This window comes from Somniosus microcephalus, chromosome 26, assembly GCF_052327205.1.
Source record: "Somniosus microcephalus isolate GS21.2 chromosome 26, FLI_Smic_1.0, whole genome shotgun sequence".
Classification (NCBI taxonomy): domain Eukaryota; kingdom Metazoa; phylum Chordata; class Chondrichthyes; order Squaliformes; family Somniosidae; genus Somniosus; species Somniosus microcephalus.
In genome coordinates, this window is record NC_141012.1 from 3,579,613 (window position 1) to 3,598,282 (window position 18,670).

General features: G+C 54.7%; 1 protein-coding gene across 2 annotated transcripts; it reads left to right on the top strand.

Moving 5' to 3' along the window:
• Positions 1–4,779: 4,779 nt before the first annotated feature.
• foxr1 (forkhead box R1) lies at positions 4,780–16,113 on the top strand. 2 transcript variants are annotated; one of them, XM_085968247.1, is made up of 6 exons: positions 4,780–4,873; positions 6,196–6,309; positions 9,561–9,739; positions 12,932–13,125; positions 13,947–14,176; positions 15,682–16,113. In XM_085968247.1, the coding sequence occupies exons 1-6, from the start codon at positions 4,786–4,788 to the stop codon at positions 15,708–15,710; spliced, it is 834 nt and encodes a 277-aa protein (XP_085824373.1). In that variant the 5' UTR covers positions 4,780–4,785; the 3' UTR covers positions 15,711–16,113. The 2 variants fall into 2 exon arrangements, with proteins under 2 accessions (XP_085824373.1, XP_085824374.1); XM_085968248.1 differs by having other exon boundaries at positions 9,561–9,736.
• The last annotated feature ends 2,557 nt before the right edge of the window (positions 16,114–18,670 follow it).

An 18,670-nucleotide genomic window follows, 5' to 3' on the forward strand; every position in this document is an offset into this window, starting at 1 on the left:
TGAACGGGACTTGGTGCGAGTTAGGACACGGGTCAGCGAGCACAGTGGGTGATGGGTGAACGGGACTTGGTGCGAGTTAGGACACGGGTCAGCGAGCACAGGGGGTGATGGGTGAACGGGACTGGGTGTGAGTTAGGACACGGGTCAGCGAGCACAGGGGGTGATGGGTGAACGGGACTTGGTGCGAGTTAGGACACGGGTCAGCGAGCACAGTGGGTGATGGGTGAACGGGACTTGGTGCGAGTTAGGACACGGGGCAGTGAGCACAGCGGGCGATGGGTGAACGGGACTTGGTGCGAGTTAGGACACGGGTCAGCGAGCACAGTGGGTGATGGGTGAACGGGACTGGGTGCGAGTTAGGACACGGGGCAGTGAGCACAGGGGGCGATGGGTGAACGGGACTGGGTGCGAGTCGGGACACGGGCAGCAGAGTTTTGGATGAGCTCAAGTTTATGTAGGGTGGAATGTGGGAGGCCGGCCAGGAGAGTGTTGGAATGGTCAAGTCTGCAGGCAACAAAGGCATAGATGAGGGTTTCAGCAGCGGATGAGCTGAGGCAAGGGCGGAGACAGGCGATGTTACTGATGTGGAATAGGTGGACTTGGTAATGGCGCGGAAATGGTGTCAGAAGTTCATCTCGGAGCCATTTCAATGATGTGATGGAACATCACCTGACCAGGTGAACAGCGCGCCCCCTGTAGTCACAATCCGCCACTGCACCGAGAGCGCCCCCTGTAGTCACAATCCGCCACTGCACCGAGAGCGCCCCCTGTAGTCACAATCCGCCACTGCACCGAGAGTGCCCCCTGTAGTCACAATCCGCTCACTGCACCAAGAGCGCCCCCTGCAGTCACAATCCGCTCACTGCACCAAGAGTGCCCCCTGTAGTCACAATCCGCCACTGCACCGAGAGCGCCCCCTGTAGTCACAATCCGCCACTGCACCAAGAGCGCCTCCTGCAGTCACAATCCGCTCACTGCACCGCGCGCGTCCCCTGCACTCACAATCCGCCACTGCACCGAGAGCGCCCCCTGTAGTCACAATCCGCCACTGCACTGAGAGCGCCCCCTGCAGTCACAATCCGCTCACTGCACCGAGAGCGCCCCCTGCAGTCACAATCCGCCACTGCACCGAGAGTGCCCCCTGTAGTCACAATCCGCTCACTGCACTGCGCGCGCCCCCTGCAGTCACAATCCGCCACTGCACCAAGAGCGCCCCCTGCAGTCACAATCCGCCACTGCACCGAGAGCGCCCCCTGTAGTCACAATCCGCCCACTGCACCGCGCGTGCCCCCTGCAGTCACAATCCGCCACTGCACCAAGAGCGCCCCCTGCAGTCACAATCCGCCACTGCACCAAGAGCGCCCCCTGCAGTCACAATCCGCCACTGCACCGAGAGCGCCCCCTGTAGTCACAATCCGCTCACTGCACCGCGCGCGCCCCCTGCAGTCACAATCCGCTCACTGCACCGAGAGCGCCCCCTGCAGTCACAATCCGCCACTGCACCGAGAGCGCCCCCTGCAGTCACAATCCGCTCACTTCACGGAGAGCGCCCCCTGCAGTCACAATCCACCCACTGCAGCAAGAACGCCCCCTACAGTCACAATCCGCCACTGCACCGAGAGCGCCCCCTGCAGTCACAATCCGCCACTGCACCAAGAGTGCACCCTGGTGTCACAATCCGCCACTGCACCAAGAGCGCCCTCTGCAGTCACAATCCGCTCACTACAGCAAGAGCGCCCCCTGCAGTCACAATCTGCTCACTGCAACAAGAGCGCCCCCTGCAGTCACAATCCGCTCACTTCACGGAGAGCGCCCACTGCTGTCACAATCCACCCACTGCACCAAGTGCGCCCCCTGCAGTCACAATCCACTCACTGCACCGAGAGCGCCCCCTGCAGTCACAATCCGCCCACTGCACCGAGAGCGCCCCCTGCAGTCACAATCCGCTCACTTCACGGAGAGCGCCCCCTGCAGTCACAATTCACCACTGCACCAAGAGCGCCCACTGCTGTCACAATCCACTCACTGCACCAAGAGCGCCCACTGCAGTCACAATCCGCCCACTGCACCAAGAGCATCCCTTTCGTGCTGAAGACATGTGCTGCAGAACTAGCCGTGACTCTCGCCAAGCTGTTCCAGTACAGCTACAACACTGGCATCTATCCGACAATGTGGAAAACTGCCCAGGTATGTCCTGTCCACAAAAAGCAGGATAAAGCCAATCCGGCCAATTACCGCCCCATAAGTCTACTGTCAATCATCAGCAAAGTGATGGAAGGTGTCATCGACAGTGCTATCAAGCGGCACTTACTCATCAATAACCTGCTCACTGATGCCCAGTTTGGGTTCCGCCAAGACCACTCGGCTCCCGACCTCATTACAGCCTTGGTCCAAACATGGACAAAGGAGCTGAATTCCAGAGGTGAGGTGAGAGTGACAGCCCTTGACATCAAGGCAGCATTTGACAGAGTGTGGCATCAAGGAGCCCCAGTAAAACTGAAGTCAATGGGAATCGTGGGGAAAACTCTCCACTGGCTGGAGTCATACCTAGCACAAAGGAAGATGATTGTGGTGATTGAAGGTCAATCATCACAGCCCCAGGACATCGCTGCAGGAGTTCCGCAGGGCAGTGTCCTGGGCCCAACCAACTTCAGCTGCTTCATCAATGACCTTCCCTCCAACATAAGGTCAGAAATGGGGATGTTCGCTGATGACTGCACAGTGCTCGGTGCCATTCACAACTCCTCAGATAATGAAGCAGTCCATGCCCGTATGCAACAAGACCTGGACGACATTTATGTCTTGGGCCGATAAGTGGCAGGTAACATTCGCGCCATAGAAGTGCCAGGCAATGACTATCTCCAACAAGCGAGAGTCTAATCACCGCCCCTTGACATTTAATGGCATTACCATCGCCGAATCCCCCCCATCACCATCCTGGGGGTCACCATTGACCAGAAACTTAGCTGGACCAGCCACATAAATACTGTGGCAACAAGAGCAGCTCAGAGGCTAGGTATTCTGCGGTGAGTGTCTCACCTCCTGACTCCCCAAAGCCTTTCCACCATCTACAAGGCACAAGTAAGGAGTGTGATGGAATACCCTCCACTTGCCTGGACGAGTGCAGCTCCAACAACACTCAAGAAGCTCGACACCATCCAGGACAAAGCAGCCCACTTGATTGGCACCCCATCCACCACCTTAAACATTCACTCCCTCCACCACCGGCGTACCGTGGCTGCAGTGTGTAACATCTACAAGATGCACTGCAGCAACTTGCCAAGGCTTCTTCGGCAGCACCTCCCAAACCTGCGACCTCTACCATCTAGAAGGACAAGGGCAGCAGGTGCATGGGAACACCACCACCTCTAAGTTCCCCTCCAAGTCACACACCATCCTGACTTAGAAGTATATCGCCGATCCTTCATCGTCGCTGGGTCAAAATCCTGGAACTCCCTCACTAACAGCACTGTGGGAGCACCTTCACCACACGGACTGCAGCGGTTCAAGAAGGCGGCTCACCACCACCTTCTCAAGGGGCAATTAGGAATGGGCAATAAATGCTGGCCTTGCCAGCGATGCCCACATCCCATAAACAAATAAAAAAGTCACAATCCGCCACTGCACCGAGAGCACCCCCTGCAGTCACAATCCGCCACTGCACCGCGCGCGCTCCCTGGTGTCACAATCCACCCACTGCACCGAGAGCACCCCCTGCAGTCACTATCTGACACTGTACCGAGACCGCCCCCTGGTGTCACAATCCACCCACTGCAGTCACTATCTGACACTGTACCGAGACCACCCCCTGGTGTCACAATCCGCCACTACACCGAGAGCACCCCCTGCAGTCACAATCCACCCACTGCACTGAGAGCGCCCCCTGCAGTCACAATCCACCCACTGCACCGAGAGCGCCCCCTGCAGTCACTATCTGACACTGTACCGAGACCGCCCCCTGGTGTCACAATCCACCCACTGCAGTCACTATCTGACACTGTACCGAGACCGCCCCCTGTAGTCACAATCCACCCACTGCACCGAGAGCGCCCCCTGGTGTCGCAATCCGCCACTACACCGAGAGCGCCCCCTGCAGTCACAATCCACCCACTGCACCGAGAGCGCCCCCTGCAGTCACAATCCACCCACTGCACTGAGAGCGCCCCCTGCAGTCACAATCCACCCACTGCACCGAGAGCACCCCCTGGTGTCACAATCCACCCACTGCACTGAGAGCGCCCCCTGCAGCCACAATCCACCCACTGCACCGAGAGCGCCCCCTGGTGTCACAATCCCCCCACTGCACCGAGAGCGCCCCCTGGTGTCACAATCCCCCCACTGCACCGAGAGCGCCCCCTGGTGTCGCAATCCGCCCACTGATGTTGGTGAACCTGCTCCGTCCTTTCAGCTTTTATTGTTTTATTTTGAACAAACGTTGGTTGTTTTAAAAAAAAATAACTTTCTAACCTTGCAATCGTTGTTTTTAGCCTTCTGCTTATTGTAAATCTGAATTTAACATCGGGAGGCTGTTCTGTGATTAAATAGAATTTGCAGTTAAACAGGTGTTGGGAATCTGGTTTTGTTTCATTGGCGGCTTCGCCTTTCACTGGCGAGGGGAGCAGGTTAGAGAGAGAGAGAGAGAGAGAGGAGAGATAGAAAAGAGAAAAGGTTAAGAGAGGAGAGAGGAGAAAAGATAAGATAAGATAGAGAGGGAGAGAGTGAGGAAGGTTAGTTAGTTGGAGGGAGGGAGGGAGGGTCGGGTCTGGGTCTGAGGGAGGGTCTGGGATGGATCGCCACCTGCAGACCTGTTTGCAGGATTGGGATCTGGATGAGGAGCTGGGATTGGCCACCACCACCGACCAGTTCCACCAGGGTAAGGACTGACCCCGGGACAAACTCCACCGGGGGGTCAAAGTTTTACAAACTCTCCGCGGGGCCGCTGTTTAAATCCCCGGGAGATTTGCAGTGTGGGAGCGGGTGAGTTTAGATTAAATCCAGATTGCGCAGAGTCCGATCCCAACTTCATCACCAGAGTTCGGATATAACCCCCCCCGGGTAATAAACCCCCCCCCCGGGTAATAACAACCCCCCCCCCCGGGTAATAACCCCCCCCCCCCCGGGTAATAACCCCCCCCCCCGGTAATAAACCCCCCCCCCCCCCCGGTAATAAACCCCCCCCCCCCCCCCGGGTAAAACCCAAACCCCCCCCCCCCTCCCCCGGGTAATAAACCCCCCCCCTCCCCCGGGTAATAAACCCCCCCCTCCCCCGGGTAATAAACCCCCCCCTCCCCCGGGTAATAAACCCCCCCCTCCCCCGGGTAATAAACCCCCCCCTCCCCCAGGTAATAAACCCCCCCCTCCCCCCGGGTAATAAACCCCCCCCTCCCCCCGGGTAATAAACACCCCCCTCCCCCCGGGTAATAAACACCCCCTCCCCCGGGTAATAAACACCCCCCTCCCCCGGGTAATAAACACCCCCACGGGTAATAAACCCCCCCCCCCGGGTAATAAACCCCCCCCCCCCCGGGTAATAAACCCCCCCCCCCGGTAATAAACCCCCCCCCCCGGGTAATAAACCCCCCCCCCCCGGTAATAAACCCCCCCCCCCCGGGTAATAAACCCCCCCCCCCCGGGTAATACCCCCCCCCCCCCGGTAATAAACCCCCCCCCCCCCCCCCCGGTAATAAACCCCCCCCCCGTAATAAACCCCCCCCCCCCCGGTAATAAACCCCCCCCCCCCCCCCCCCCCGGTAATAAACCCCCCCCCCCGGTAATAAACCCCCCCCCCCCCCGGTAATAAACCCCCCCCCCCCCCCGGTAATAAACCCCCCCCCCCCCGGTAATAAACCCCCCCCCCCCCGGTAATAAACCCCCCCCCCCGGTAATAAACCCCCCCAAGATAATAAACACCCCCGGGTAACAACCCTCCAAGATAATAAAACCCCCAATGTAATTAACTCCCCCAGATAATAAACCCCCCATGTAATTAACTCCCCCCAGATAATAAACCCCCCCTCAAGTAATTAATCCCCCCCAGGTATTTAACACCCCAGATAATAAACCCCCGGCAATGAACACCCCCCCGGTGATAAACCCACCCCAGTAATAACCCCCCCCCCCACCCCCCATGTCTGTGGAATTGGAGTCCTGGACCAGTCTGATCGATGATGAACGCCAGTTTTCGGTTTGGTTTAGAGGAGACGGACGGTGACGAGTTCCTGGTGCAGTGGCAGCGCGCGCGATTGGCTCGTGGCGGCACCGGCAGCAAAACTGTGGCACCAAATCCTTCCGAAACGCAGGCCGTGGATGGTGAGTGTTGGGGGCGGGGGAGCGCCACGTGTACACGGTGGTTGGAGTAATTGACGGGGTGTGTCTGAGCGTTGCATCAAACGCTGGCGTCACTATCCACATCTTTTAGTTTAGAGAAAGACTTGCATTTTTGTAGCGCCTTTCACAACCTCAGGACACCCCAAAGCGCTTTACAGCCTTTTGGAGTGGCCACTATTTTACTGTAGGAAATGCGGCAGCCAATTTGCGCACAGCAAGCTCCCACAAACAGCAATGTGATAATGAGCAGATAATCTGTTTGTGATGTTGATTGAGGGATAAATATTGGCCAGGACACTGCGAAGAGCTCTCCTGCAAAATAAAATGGTGCCTCGGTTTAACATCTCATCCGAAAGACGACAGTGCGGCGCTCCCTCAGTACTGCCCCTCTGACAGTGCGGCGCTCCCTCAGTACTGTCCCTCCGACAGTGCAGCGCTCCCTCAGTACTGCCCCTCCGACAGTGCAGCGCTCCCTCAGTACTGCCCCTCCGACAGTGCCGCGCTCCCTCAGTACTGCCCCTCCGACAGTGCGGCGCTCCCTCAGTACTGCCCTTCCGACAGTGCGGCGCTCCCTCAGTACTGCCCTTCCGACAGTGCGGCGCTCCCTCAGTACTGCCCCTCCGACAGTGCGACGCTCCCTCAGTACTGCCCCTCCGACAGTGCGGCGCTCCCTCAGTACTGCCCTCCGACAGTGCGGCGCTCCCTCAGTACTGCCCCTCCGACAGTGCGGCGCTCCCTCAGTACTGCCCCTCCGACAGTGCGGCGCTCCCTCAGTACTGCCCCTCCGACAGTGCGGTGCTCCCTCAGTACTGCCCCTCCGACAGTGCGGCGCTCCCTCAGTACTGCCCCTCCGACAGTGCGGCGCTCCCTCAGTACTGCCCCCTGACAGTGCGGCGCTCCCTCAGTACTGCCCCCTGACAGTGCGGCGCTCCCTCAGTACTGCCCCTCCGACAGTGCAGCGCTCCCTCAGTACTGCCCCCTGACAGTGCGGCGCTCTCTCAGTACTGCCCCCTGACAGTGCGGCGCTCCCTCAGTACTGCCCCCTGACAGTGCGGCGCTCCTTCAGTACTGCCCCCTGACAGTGCGGCGCTCCCTCAGTACTGCCCCTCCGACAGTGCAGCGCTCCCTCAGTACTGCCCCCTGACAGTGCGGCGCTCCCTCAGTACTGCCCCCTGACAGTGCGGCGCTCCCTCAGTACTGCCCCTCCGACAGTGCGGTGCTCCCTCAGTACTGCCCTCCGACAGTGCGGCGCTCCCTCAGTACTGCCCCTCCGACAGTGCGGCGCTCCCTCAGTACTGCCCCTCCGACAGTGCGGCGCTCCCTCAGTACTGCCCCTCCGACAGTGCGGCGCTCCCTCAGTACTGCCCCTCCGACAGTGCGGCGCTCCCTCAGCACTGCCCCTCCGACAGTGCGGCGCTCCCTCAGTACTGCCCCTCCGACAGTGCGGCGCTCCCTCAGTGCTGTACCTTCGACAGTGCGGCGCTCCCTCAGTACTGCACTGGGAGTGTCAGCCTGGGTTTTGGTGCTCGAGTCTCTGGAGTAGGTCTGACTCGGAGATGAGAGTGCTATACACTGATGCCTCGTTACATTTCTTTGTGGATATAGTCTGTGAATATTTGAAAGGGAATGGAGCCAAAAATTGCGTCACACAAACCATTTTTGGAGGGGTTAAGAGGAAAGATTATCACTAACCTGGCTCTATTTATCATAAAATCATTTGGCCCATCGTGTCTGTGCCGGCTCTTTGGAAGAGCTATCCAATTAGCTCCCCACCCCCTGCTCTTTTCCCCATTTTCCTTTTCAAGTATTTATCCAATTCTATTTTGAAAGTTACTATTGAATCTGCTTCCACTGCCCTTTCAGGCAGCGCATTCCAGATCACAACAACTCGCTGGGTAAAACATTCTCCTCATCTCCCCCTCTGGTTCGTTTGCCAATGATCTTAAATCTGGTTACCTACCCTCCTAATTTTGAGTACCTCTATTAAATCTCCCCTTAACCTTCTCGGTTCTAATTTCAAAGCAAGCGAATCTCCGTGAAGGGGAATGTAGACTATATTAAGGAGAAATGGAATCCCAATTGGTCGACACCAATGTAGGAATATTCCCATTTAGTGTCGATCGTGCTCGGTTAAGGAACTGCGATTAAACTGTAACTGGGGAGAGAACTGCGATTGAACAAACTAATAAAGTCAACGAAGGAAAATAAAGGTAATATTCTTGAAAACCTGAATTTACTGAGTCCTGGGAGCAAAATCCAGCTTTATTCTTTGGAAAGTAAGTGACCCCTTACTTGTATTAAATGAGCAGTAGCTTAATTCACAACTCATTCATGTTCCTCTGCACCCCAATCAGAACTACCTTCTAATGTCAGACATGGGCCACTAGGATTCATCTCTCTCAGAAAGATACCCCAACTTGTGCAATGTGATCTTAGAACACCGTTTGACTGCTTCATTCATCTTGAAGCAGCGGCCTTGGTCAGAGGCTTTTATTCGGGTCTATTGGGTGTCAGCTGTGGCTCAGTGGGCAGCACTCTCGCCCCTGAATCAGAAGGTCAAGGGTTCAGGTCCCACTCCGGAGACTCAAGCACGTAATGTAGACTGATACTCCCACCACTGAGGGAGGGCTGCACTGTCGGAGGTGCCGTCTTTCGGATGAGACGTTAAACCGAGGCCCCGTCTGCTCTCTCGGGTGGATGTAAAAGATCCCAAGGCGCTATTTCGAAGAAGAGCAGGGGAGTTCTCCCCGGTGTCCTGGGGCCAATGCTTAACCCTCAACCAACCAAGACTTGGAACAGATGATCTGGTCATTATCACATGTTGTTTGTGGGAGCTTGCTATGTGCAAATTGACTGCGTTTCCCACATTACAGCAGTGACTACGCTGCAAAAAGTACTTCATTGGCTGTAAAGCACTCTGGGACGTCTTGAGGTTGTGAAAGGCGCTATAGAAATGCAAGTTCTTTTTAATTTTCAGTTGTTTTGAGACGGTTTTTTGACGTCGTTGATTAATGGTTGAGTTTTGTATGTTGACATGGTGTAACAGTTTAGAAAATTTAATGATCATTTGACCAGGGGACTTCCACTACCTGGGAGGTGCCCAAGAACTAGCTCTTTCACTGAGAGCCAGTGCCCGGGCACCTGCCCAGATGATGTAACCACGCCCTGCCGTGCCCATATATGTCCCTGTGTTCTCCCCCGAGTGATTGCTAACCGTCCTTGCTTATTTTCAGAGGCGAATGTGCGGCCCCACATGTGGCTGATGGTGAATCCCAGACTGGCCTGTGACATTAAATATCCGGAGCGGGAACCGGAACGGACGTTCCTGCAGAAAACCCCAACCAAAGTCTGTCCTCTCGACCAGGATCTGCCCCCGTCACCATCATCATCCTCCTCTCCCACTGGCTGGGTAGTATGTGTTCCCTGTGCTGTTTATTCATGCATTGGGTGGTGTTGGGATACACTGCAGGGCTCCCAGTTTCTCTGCAGTCCTCTTCTGTTTTAGAAATCTCTCTTTTTCCCCCTTATTTCTTCCTCTCCTGAAGGTCCTGGGATCCAACTCTCGGGGCTTTGGGAGCCCTTCTGTACCTCGCCCAACTGAAAGATTTTGCATTTATATAGCGCCTCTCAATACCCCAGGACGTCTCAAGCACTTTACAGCAATGAAGTACTTTTCTACTTGTGAATGAGACCAGAACTAGGGGCCACAAATATAAGATAGTCACTAATAAATCCAATAGGGAATTCAGGAGAAACTTCTTTACCCAGAGAGTGGTGAGAATGTGGAACTCGCTACCACAGGGAGTGGTGGAGGCGAATAGTATAGATACATTTAAGGGTAGGTAGACTGCCAGTGGAACCAGTTTCCCTTTATCTACTCTATCACTGTTATAATGTAGGAAACACGGCAGCCAATTTGTGCACAGCAAGCTCCCACAAACAGAAGAAAGATAAATGACCAGATAATCTGTTTTAGTGATGTTGGTTGAGAGATAAATATTCGCCATGACACCGGGGAGAACTCCCCTGCTCTTCTTCGAAATAGTGCCTTGGGATCTTTTACGTCCACCTGAGAGATCAGACGGGGCCTCGGTTTAACGTCTCATCTGAAAGACGGCACCTCCGACAGTGCAGCGCTCCCTCAGCACTGCACTGGAGTGTCAGCCTGGAGTGGGACTTGAACCCACAACCCTCTGACTCTAGTGAGAATGCTACCCATTGAGTCATGGCTGACACCTTAACTGTTCATAAATGGTGCTGGTCGTGTATCTGACCACAGCCAAGCCTAGTCCCATCTCACCTGATCCCTGCACCCACTGGATAATGAACAGGAGCAAGAACCCTTGTTGCCCAGTGTGAGTGTGAGTGTGAGCGACAGAGTCTCTCTGGATCAGCTGCCCAGTGCTGCACCTATTGAAAGCTTCAAACGGTTCCTGTGCAGCTTAAACCCTCGATCCGTGTGCTGTCAAAAAAAGCCGATGCACAGGAAACAGTTTAGCTGGTGCCAAGTTGCTAAATGAATACAGGCTGATTACAAAATATTTACAGCACAGAAACAGGCCATTTGGCCCAACTGGTCCGTGCCGGTGTTTATGCTCCACACGAGCCTCCTCCCACCCTCTTCATCTCATCCCATCAGCATATCCTTCTATTCCTTTCTCCCTCATGTGTTTATCCAGCTTCCCTTAAATACATCTCTGCTATTCGCCTCAACCACTTCCTGTGGGAGCGAGTTCCACATTCTCACCACTCTCTGGGTAAAGAAGTTTCTCCTGAATTCCCTGTTGGATTTATTAGTGACTGTCTTATATTGATGGCCCCTAGTTTTGGACTCCCCACAAGTGGAAACATCTTCTCTATGTCGACCCTATCAAACCCCTTCATAATTTTAAAGACCTCCATCAGGTCGCCCCTCAGCCTTCTCTTTTCTGGAGAAAAGTGCCCCAGCCTGTTCAATCTTTCCTGATAGGTATAACCTCTCAGTTCTGTTTCATTCTGCTAAATCTTTTTTGCAACTTCTCCAGTGCCTCGATATCCCTTTTATAATCTGGAGACCAGAACTGTGCACAGCGCTCCAAGTGTGGTCTAACCAAGGTTCGATACAAGTTTAACTTTGCTTTTCAATTCTTTCCCTCTAATGGCCTTATTAACCTGCATCGCTACTTTTAGTGATTTGTGAATCTGTACTCCCAGTTAATATTCAGAGTAAATCTATACTGCGTGCAGTTCTGGTCACCACGTTACAGGAAAGATGTGATTGCACTAGAGAGGGTACAGAGGAGATTTACAAGGATGTTGCCGGGAGTAGAGAATCTTAGCTATGAGGAAAGACTGGATAGGCTGGGTCTGTTTTCCTTGGAACAGAGGAGGCTGAGGGGAGATCTTATTGAGGTGTATAAAATTATGAGGGGCATAGATAAAGTGGATAGAAAGGACCTATTTCCCTTAGCAGAGGGGTCAAAAACCAGGGGGCACAGATTTAAAATAATTGGTGGAAGGTTTAGAGGGATTTGAGGGGAAATGTCTTCACCCAGAGGTTTGTGGGGTCTGGAACTCACTGCCTGAAAGGGTGGTAGAGGCAGGAACCCTAACCACATTTAAAAAGTACTTGGATGTGCACTTGGGGTGCTCTAACCTGCAGGGCTACGGACCAAGAGCTGGGAAGTGGGATTAGGCTGGATAGCTCTTTGTTGGCCGGCGCGGACACGATGGGCCGAAATGGCCTCCTTCCGTGCTGTAACTGTCTATGATTCTGTACAAAGTGCTTGCAGCTGAAGGTCGATGGCGAGAGTGCGTCACCTGCACCAACGCAGACAGTTTTATTGTGATGGGGTGTCGAGTCCACAGCCCCGAAACAAACCCCGCGCCCCAGAGAGTGCAGCCCAGCCCAGGGCTTGTGTCTGACCCTCACCTCCCCCGCCCAGGGCTTGTATCTGACCCTCACCTCCCCCATCCTGCTGGCTGCTCGATAAAACTTGCCGTTCTGTCCTTGAACTTGACAGTTGTGTTAGTACAAGGAGCAGAACCTTTTTCAACCTCCTGCAGGTGTCAATTGGCAGGGGAAGAGCTGCAGCACACACAGGACCTCATCAGATTGGCATGTTGAGTGTTTATGTGGGCCTCTGCTCTCTCACTCACCTTAATTGGCCATTACAATCTAATGAGCGTAAACCAATTACTGGAGAGGGAGCAGTGCATGTGGTTTCTCTAGCTGCCTTCCTCCTCGCAGCCTGCTGTCACTCCCTGTGCACACCAAAGAAGGAATAGCTCTATAACCATTGGAGCCAGGTGGTTAGAAGGGTCAGTGTGTGCGCAGGCCATGAGTTGAAGGGTCAGTGTGTGTGTGTGTGCAGGTCATGAGTTGAAAGGTCAGTGTGTGTGTGTGCAGGCCATGAGTTGAAAGGTCAGTGTGTGTGTGTAGGCCATGAGTTGAAGGGTCAGCGTGTGTGTGTGTGCAGGTCATGAGTTGAAAGGTCAGTGTGTGTGTGTGCAGGCCATGAGTTGAAGGGTCGGTGGTGTGTGAGTGAGTGCAGGTCACATGTTGAAGGACCTCCTTTGCCAGGGTCCCTGATTGTGGAATAACTGGAGTTCCTTGTCCCTCCAGCTCTCTGAGGATGAACCCTGTCCGCTGCCCCTCTCTCGGGTGACGATCCCTGGTCAAGCAGGAATGAAGAGTGTGAGCCGCGGCCCCAACAAGTGGCAGCAGCCGCCCGCTAGTTACTTTGTTCTGATCGCCCTGGTGATGCGGAGCAGTCTGACCCACAGTCTGACGATGCAAGAAATCTACAGCTTCATGTGGTAACTGTCGGTTTCCGTCTGCTTTCTGTGGCTTGGTGGGGAGGTGGAGGGAAAACAGACGACAGTGGCTGTGTTGGTTTGTTTGATTCAGATAAATATTTCGCAGTTTGACATTTTGGTCTTGATGCATATAAGCCCATCACTGTGTGTCTCCTAACCCGCACCCACCTGTAAGAATTGTTCTGCCTGATTCAGTGGGCGCACATTCCTTCCTCATAGGACCTGCCCCTTTACGAAGCTCAGACTAGCTGCATGTTGGCAGAACCAAGGTTTGGGGATCCAGGGACTTTAATGAGCTAAAACCACACCCCTTATCAGTACCTAGCACTGGTCGGCTTCTAGTTGGGAACACTGGTCACTCGTTGGTCTGTGATAACTCAAAATTGAAACGTACAAAATTCTTGCAGGGCTTGACAGGGTAGATGCAGAGAGGATGTTACCCTGGCTGGGGAGTCTAGAACCAGGGTCACAGTTTCAGAATAAGGGGTCGGCCATTTAGGACTGAGATGAGGAGAAATTTCTTCACTCAGAGGGTTGTGAATCTTTGGAATTCTCTTACCCCAGAGGGCTGTGGAGGCTCAGTCGTTGAGTATATTCAAAACAGAGATTGATAGATTTTTGAATATTCAGGGAATCAAGGGATATGGGGATAGTGCAGGAAAGTGAGGTAGAAGATCAGCCTTGATTTTATTGAATGGCGGAGCAGGCTCGAGGGACCGAATGGCCGACTCCTGCTCCTATTTCTTAAGTTCTTAAATGGTTTTCCACCAAGTTATTAAATATTCTGCATCTCAAATACTCTGGTCATTGTTTTTTTGCAGTGAACATTTCCCGTATTTTCTAACGGCCCCAAAGGGTTGGAAGAACGGCATCCGGCGAAATCTCTGCTTCAACAGAAACTTTAAGATGGTGTCGGTGAGGAGTTCAGGTACTGGGAGCAGGCAGCATCTCTGGAGCCTGACCTCTGAAGGGAGAGTCCGACTGAGGGAAGATCTGAAGGTCCTCTCCCAACAGACCCTCAACCAAATCAAATCCAGTATGATGAGACCAGGTAAAGGCACAGGCATGACTCTGCAGGTGGGAGGTGGGAGAGGATGTGGAGTCAGGGGAGCAGCCAAGTTAACAAGGAGCCATCGGGATTGATCACAGAAGTAGGTTTGAAGGAGCGTCTTAAAGGAGGAGAGAGGCGTAAAGGTTCAGGGAGGGAATTCCAGAGCTTGGGGTCCAGGCAGCTGAAGGCACGGCCGCCAATGCTGGTGCGATTAAAATCAGGGGGATGCTCAAGAGGCCAGAACTGGGTGAGCGCAGAGATCTCGGATGGTTGTGGGGCTGGGAGAGGTTACAGAGATAGGGAGGGGCGAGGCCACGGAGGGATTTGAAAACAAGGATGAGAATTTTAAAATCGAGGCGTTACTGGACTGGGAGCCAATGTAGGTCAGCGAGCACAGGGGCGATGGGTGAACGGGTTTTGGGCCTAGGGGCGATGGGTGAACGGGATTTGGGTCCAGGGGTGATGGGTGAATGGGATTTGAGCCCAGGGGCGATGGGTGAATGGGATTTGGGCCCAGGGGTGATGGGTGAACGGGATTTGGGCCCAGGGGTGATGGGTGAATGGGATTTGGGCCCAGGGGCGATGGGTGAATGGGATTTGGGCCCAGGGGTGATGGGTGAACGGGATTTGGGTACAGGGGCGATGGGTGAACGGGATTTGGGCCCAGGGGTGATGGGTGAACGGGATTTGGACCCAGGGGCGATGGGTGAATGGGATTTGGGCCCAGGGGTGATGGGTGAACGGGATTTGGGTACAGGGGCGATGGGTGAACGGGATTTGGGCCCAGGGGCGATGGGTGAATGGGATTTGGGCCCAGGGGTGATGGGTGAATGGGATTTGGGCCCGGGGCGATGGGTGAACGGGATTTGGGCCCAGGGGCGATGGGTGAACGGGATTTGGGCCCAGGGGCGATGGGTGAACGGGATTTGGGCCCAGGGGCGATGGGTGAACGGGATTTGGGCCCAGGGGTGATGGGTGAATAGGATTTGGGCCCAGGGGTGATGGGTGAACGGGATTTGGGCCCAGGGGTGATGGGTGAATAGGATTTGGGCCCAGGGGTGATGGGTGAACGGGTTTTGGGCCCAGGGGTGATGGGTGAATAGGATTTGGGCCCAGGGGTGATGGGTGAATAGGATTTGGGCCCAGGGGTGATGGGTGAATAGGATTTGGGCCCAGGGGTGATGGGTGAATAGGATTTGGGCCCAGGGGCGATGGGTGAACGGGATTTGGGCCCAGGGGTGATGGGTGAATAGGATTTGGGCCCAGGGGTGATGGGTGAACGGGTTTTGGGCCCAGGGGTGATGGGTGAATAGGATTTGGGCCCAGGGGTGATGGGTGAACGGGTTTTGGGCCCGGGGCGATGGGTGAACAGGCAGTTCATCATCTGCCTGTGTTTGGTTATCAGGATTGTGCAGAACTGGAGAGAATTTTGGGACTGTTCCTGTCTGTCTATCTTGGAGTTCAAGGCAGAGTTTAACAAATCTCTCTCTATATTTCTGATGCAGAATTGCTCCTCCAGTCTTCACCGGATTAACTATTCTGGACATGTCTTTGACGGACTGGCAGACAGCTGAAGATATTTACTACCTGCTGCTGCTTCAGCCTTCCAGCCATTCCACAAACTCTTGGAAACAGACCAGGTGCTAGACTTGCCCCACATGGTGTATAGTCTCACCTCCACTTCCTTGGCTTGTCCTGGGAATTCTCGGTTGGATCTACTGGGAATGGTGAAACAAGAGTGAAGGTTCGTCTTCCAGACCACACCACAACCCACCCCATCGTTCCTATTCCTCTGTTTCCTGTTCACAACAAAACTACTGAATGAGTTTTATTTAATAAACACGGCTCCACTGCTATGGACTGATTTTCTGTATACGGGTCCCCCTGAAAGTATTGATATGCTTGTAGGGACCCCTGCCCTTACTTTGAAAAAACTGCAGAAAATGTATCTTTTGCATTTCTTTGGGAATGACGTTTCCCATTGTCACAGACGTGTTGACACCTGAGTTTTGAACAGCTGTTTCCAATATTGTTTTCGGTTTCTCTTGTAAATGTTTTGAGGTTGGGTCTTTCAGTCCTGCTCCGCCCCGCACACAATGAGAAAACCTTTGGGCCCACCCAGTGCGTTGTCTGTCCGGGATCAGAAGCCAAAGGTTGGAGCACGAGGTCGGAGCTCTGATCATTCTGTCTACTCTTCCTCTCCTGCTGCCTCCCGAAATGGAAACCTCACATCTTCAGACAGGGTCACTCCAGGTGTGGGGGGGGCGGTGCCAGCGTGAAAACGGGGGTTCATAGACTCCGAGGTCAGGCGGAGAACTGAGCTCTGCCAATGCAGGTGAGCACCAGGGCAGAGGGCGAGAGGACCTGCTAAGTATCTCCCTCTTTTTGTCCTCTTCCCCAAATAAGGGAGTGACTGGCCGGCACTGAGCAGGCAGGGCCGTTCTGTCTTTGTCTTTCTTTGAATTAAACTTTGTAAATTACAACTGTAAATTTTGAGTTTAAATCTATTTATGTCGATCCCTTCAGTCTTGCTGTAAATAAAATTAACATTGTGCAAAAGCCATTCTGCATTTTTGCGACACCCCAGTGTGCAGCGTGTCCAGAGGATGGGGCGGACATTCTGTTGTAGTTAAACTTTGTGTGAAACAGGGGCTGAGCAATCTTCTACTGCCCCATCAATCACACCTCCGCATCCCGATTCACTCCATCAGTTGCTGCAATCTGTGCAATTGTGATTCCAAAATTACACCAAATGGAAAAGGACTGGTTGGGTGAATGTCTAGCTTACTTCACACGCTCCGGACATCCCAAAGTGCTTTACAGTCAATGAAGTATTTTTGAAGTGTAGTCACTGTTGTAATGTAGGAAACGCGGCAGCCAATTTGCGCACAGCAAGCTCCCACATTCAGCAATGTGATAATGACCAGATAATCTGTTTTAGTGATGGTAGTTGAAGGATAAATATTGGCCAGGACACGGGGGAGAACTTCCCTGCTATTCAATATAATGCCATGGGATCACTTATGTCCACCCGAGAGGGCAGACTGGGCCTCAGTTTAACGTCTCATCTAAAAGACAGCACCTCCGACAGTGCAGCACTCCCTCAGTATTGCCTTTCCGACAGTGCAGCACTCCCTCAATACTGCCCTTCCGACAGTGCGGCATTCCCTCAGTACTGCCCCTCCGACAGTGCAGCGCTCCCTCAGTGCTGCCCATCCAACAGTGCGGCGCTCCCTCAGTACTGCCCCTCCGACAGTGTGGCACTCCCTCAGTATTGCCCTTCCGACAGTGCGGCACTCCCTCAGTATTGCCCTTCCGACAGTGCGGCACTCCCTCAGTACTGCCCTTCCGACAGTGCGGCACTCCCTCAGTACTGCCCCTCCGACAGTGCAGCGCTCCCTCAGTACTGCCCATCCAACAGTGCGGCGCTCCCTCAGTACTGCCCCTCCGACAGTGCGGCGCTCCCTCAGTACTGCCCCTCTGACAGTGCGGCGCTCCCTCAATGCTGCCCCTCTGACAGTGCGATCCTCCCTCAGTACTGCTCCTCTGACAGTGCACCGCACCCTCAGTACTGCCCCTCCGACAGTGCAGCGCTCCCTCAGTACTGCCCATCCAACAGTGCGGCGCTCCCTCAGTACTGCCCATCCAACAGTGCGGCGCTCCCTCAGTACTGCCCCTCCGACAGTGCGGCACTCCCTCAGTATTGCCCTTCCAACAGTGCAGCGCTCCCTCAGTACTGCCCATCCAACAGTGCGGCACTCCCTCAGTACTGCCCCTCCGACAGTGTGGCGCTCCCTCAGTACTGCCCCTTCGACAGTGCGGCGCTCACTCAGTACTGCCCCTCTGACAGTGCGGCGCTCCCTCAATGCTGCCCCTCTGACAGTGCGATCCTCCCTCAGTACTGACCCTCCGACAGTGCTGGCGCTCCCTCAGTACTGACCCTCCGACAGTGCGGCGCTCCCTCAGTACTGACCCTCCAAAAGTGCAGTGCTCCCTCAGTACTGACCCTCCGACAGTGCGGCACTCCCTCAGTACTGACCCTCCGACAGTGCGGCGCTCCCTCAGTACTGACCCTCCGACAGTGCGGCACTCCCTCAGTACTGACCCTCCGACAGTGCGGCACTCCCTCAGTACTGCCCCTCCGACAGTGCAGTGCTCCCTCAGTACTGCCCCTCCCTCAGTACTGCCCCTCCCACAGTGTAGTGCTCCCTCAGTAGTGCTCCTCCAACAGTGCGGCGCTCCCTCAGTACCACTCCTCCCACAGTGCAGTGCTCCCTCAGTACCGCCCCTCCGACAGTGCGGCGCTCCCTCAGTACTGCCCCTCCGACAGTGCGACGCTCCCTCAGTACTGCCCCTCTGACAGTGCGGCGCTCCCTCAGTACTGCCCCTCCGACAGTGCGGCGCTCCCTCAGTATTGCCCCTCCGACAGTGCAGCGCTCCTCAGTACTGCCCCTCCGACAGTGCAGCGCTCCCTCAGTACTGCCCCTCCGACAG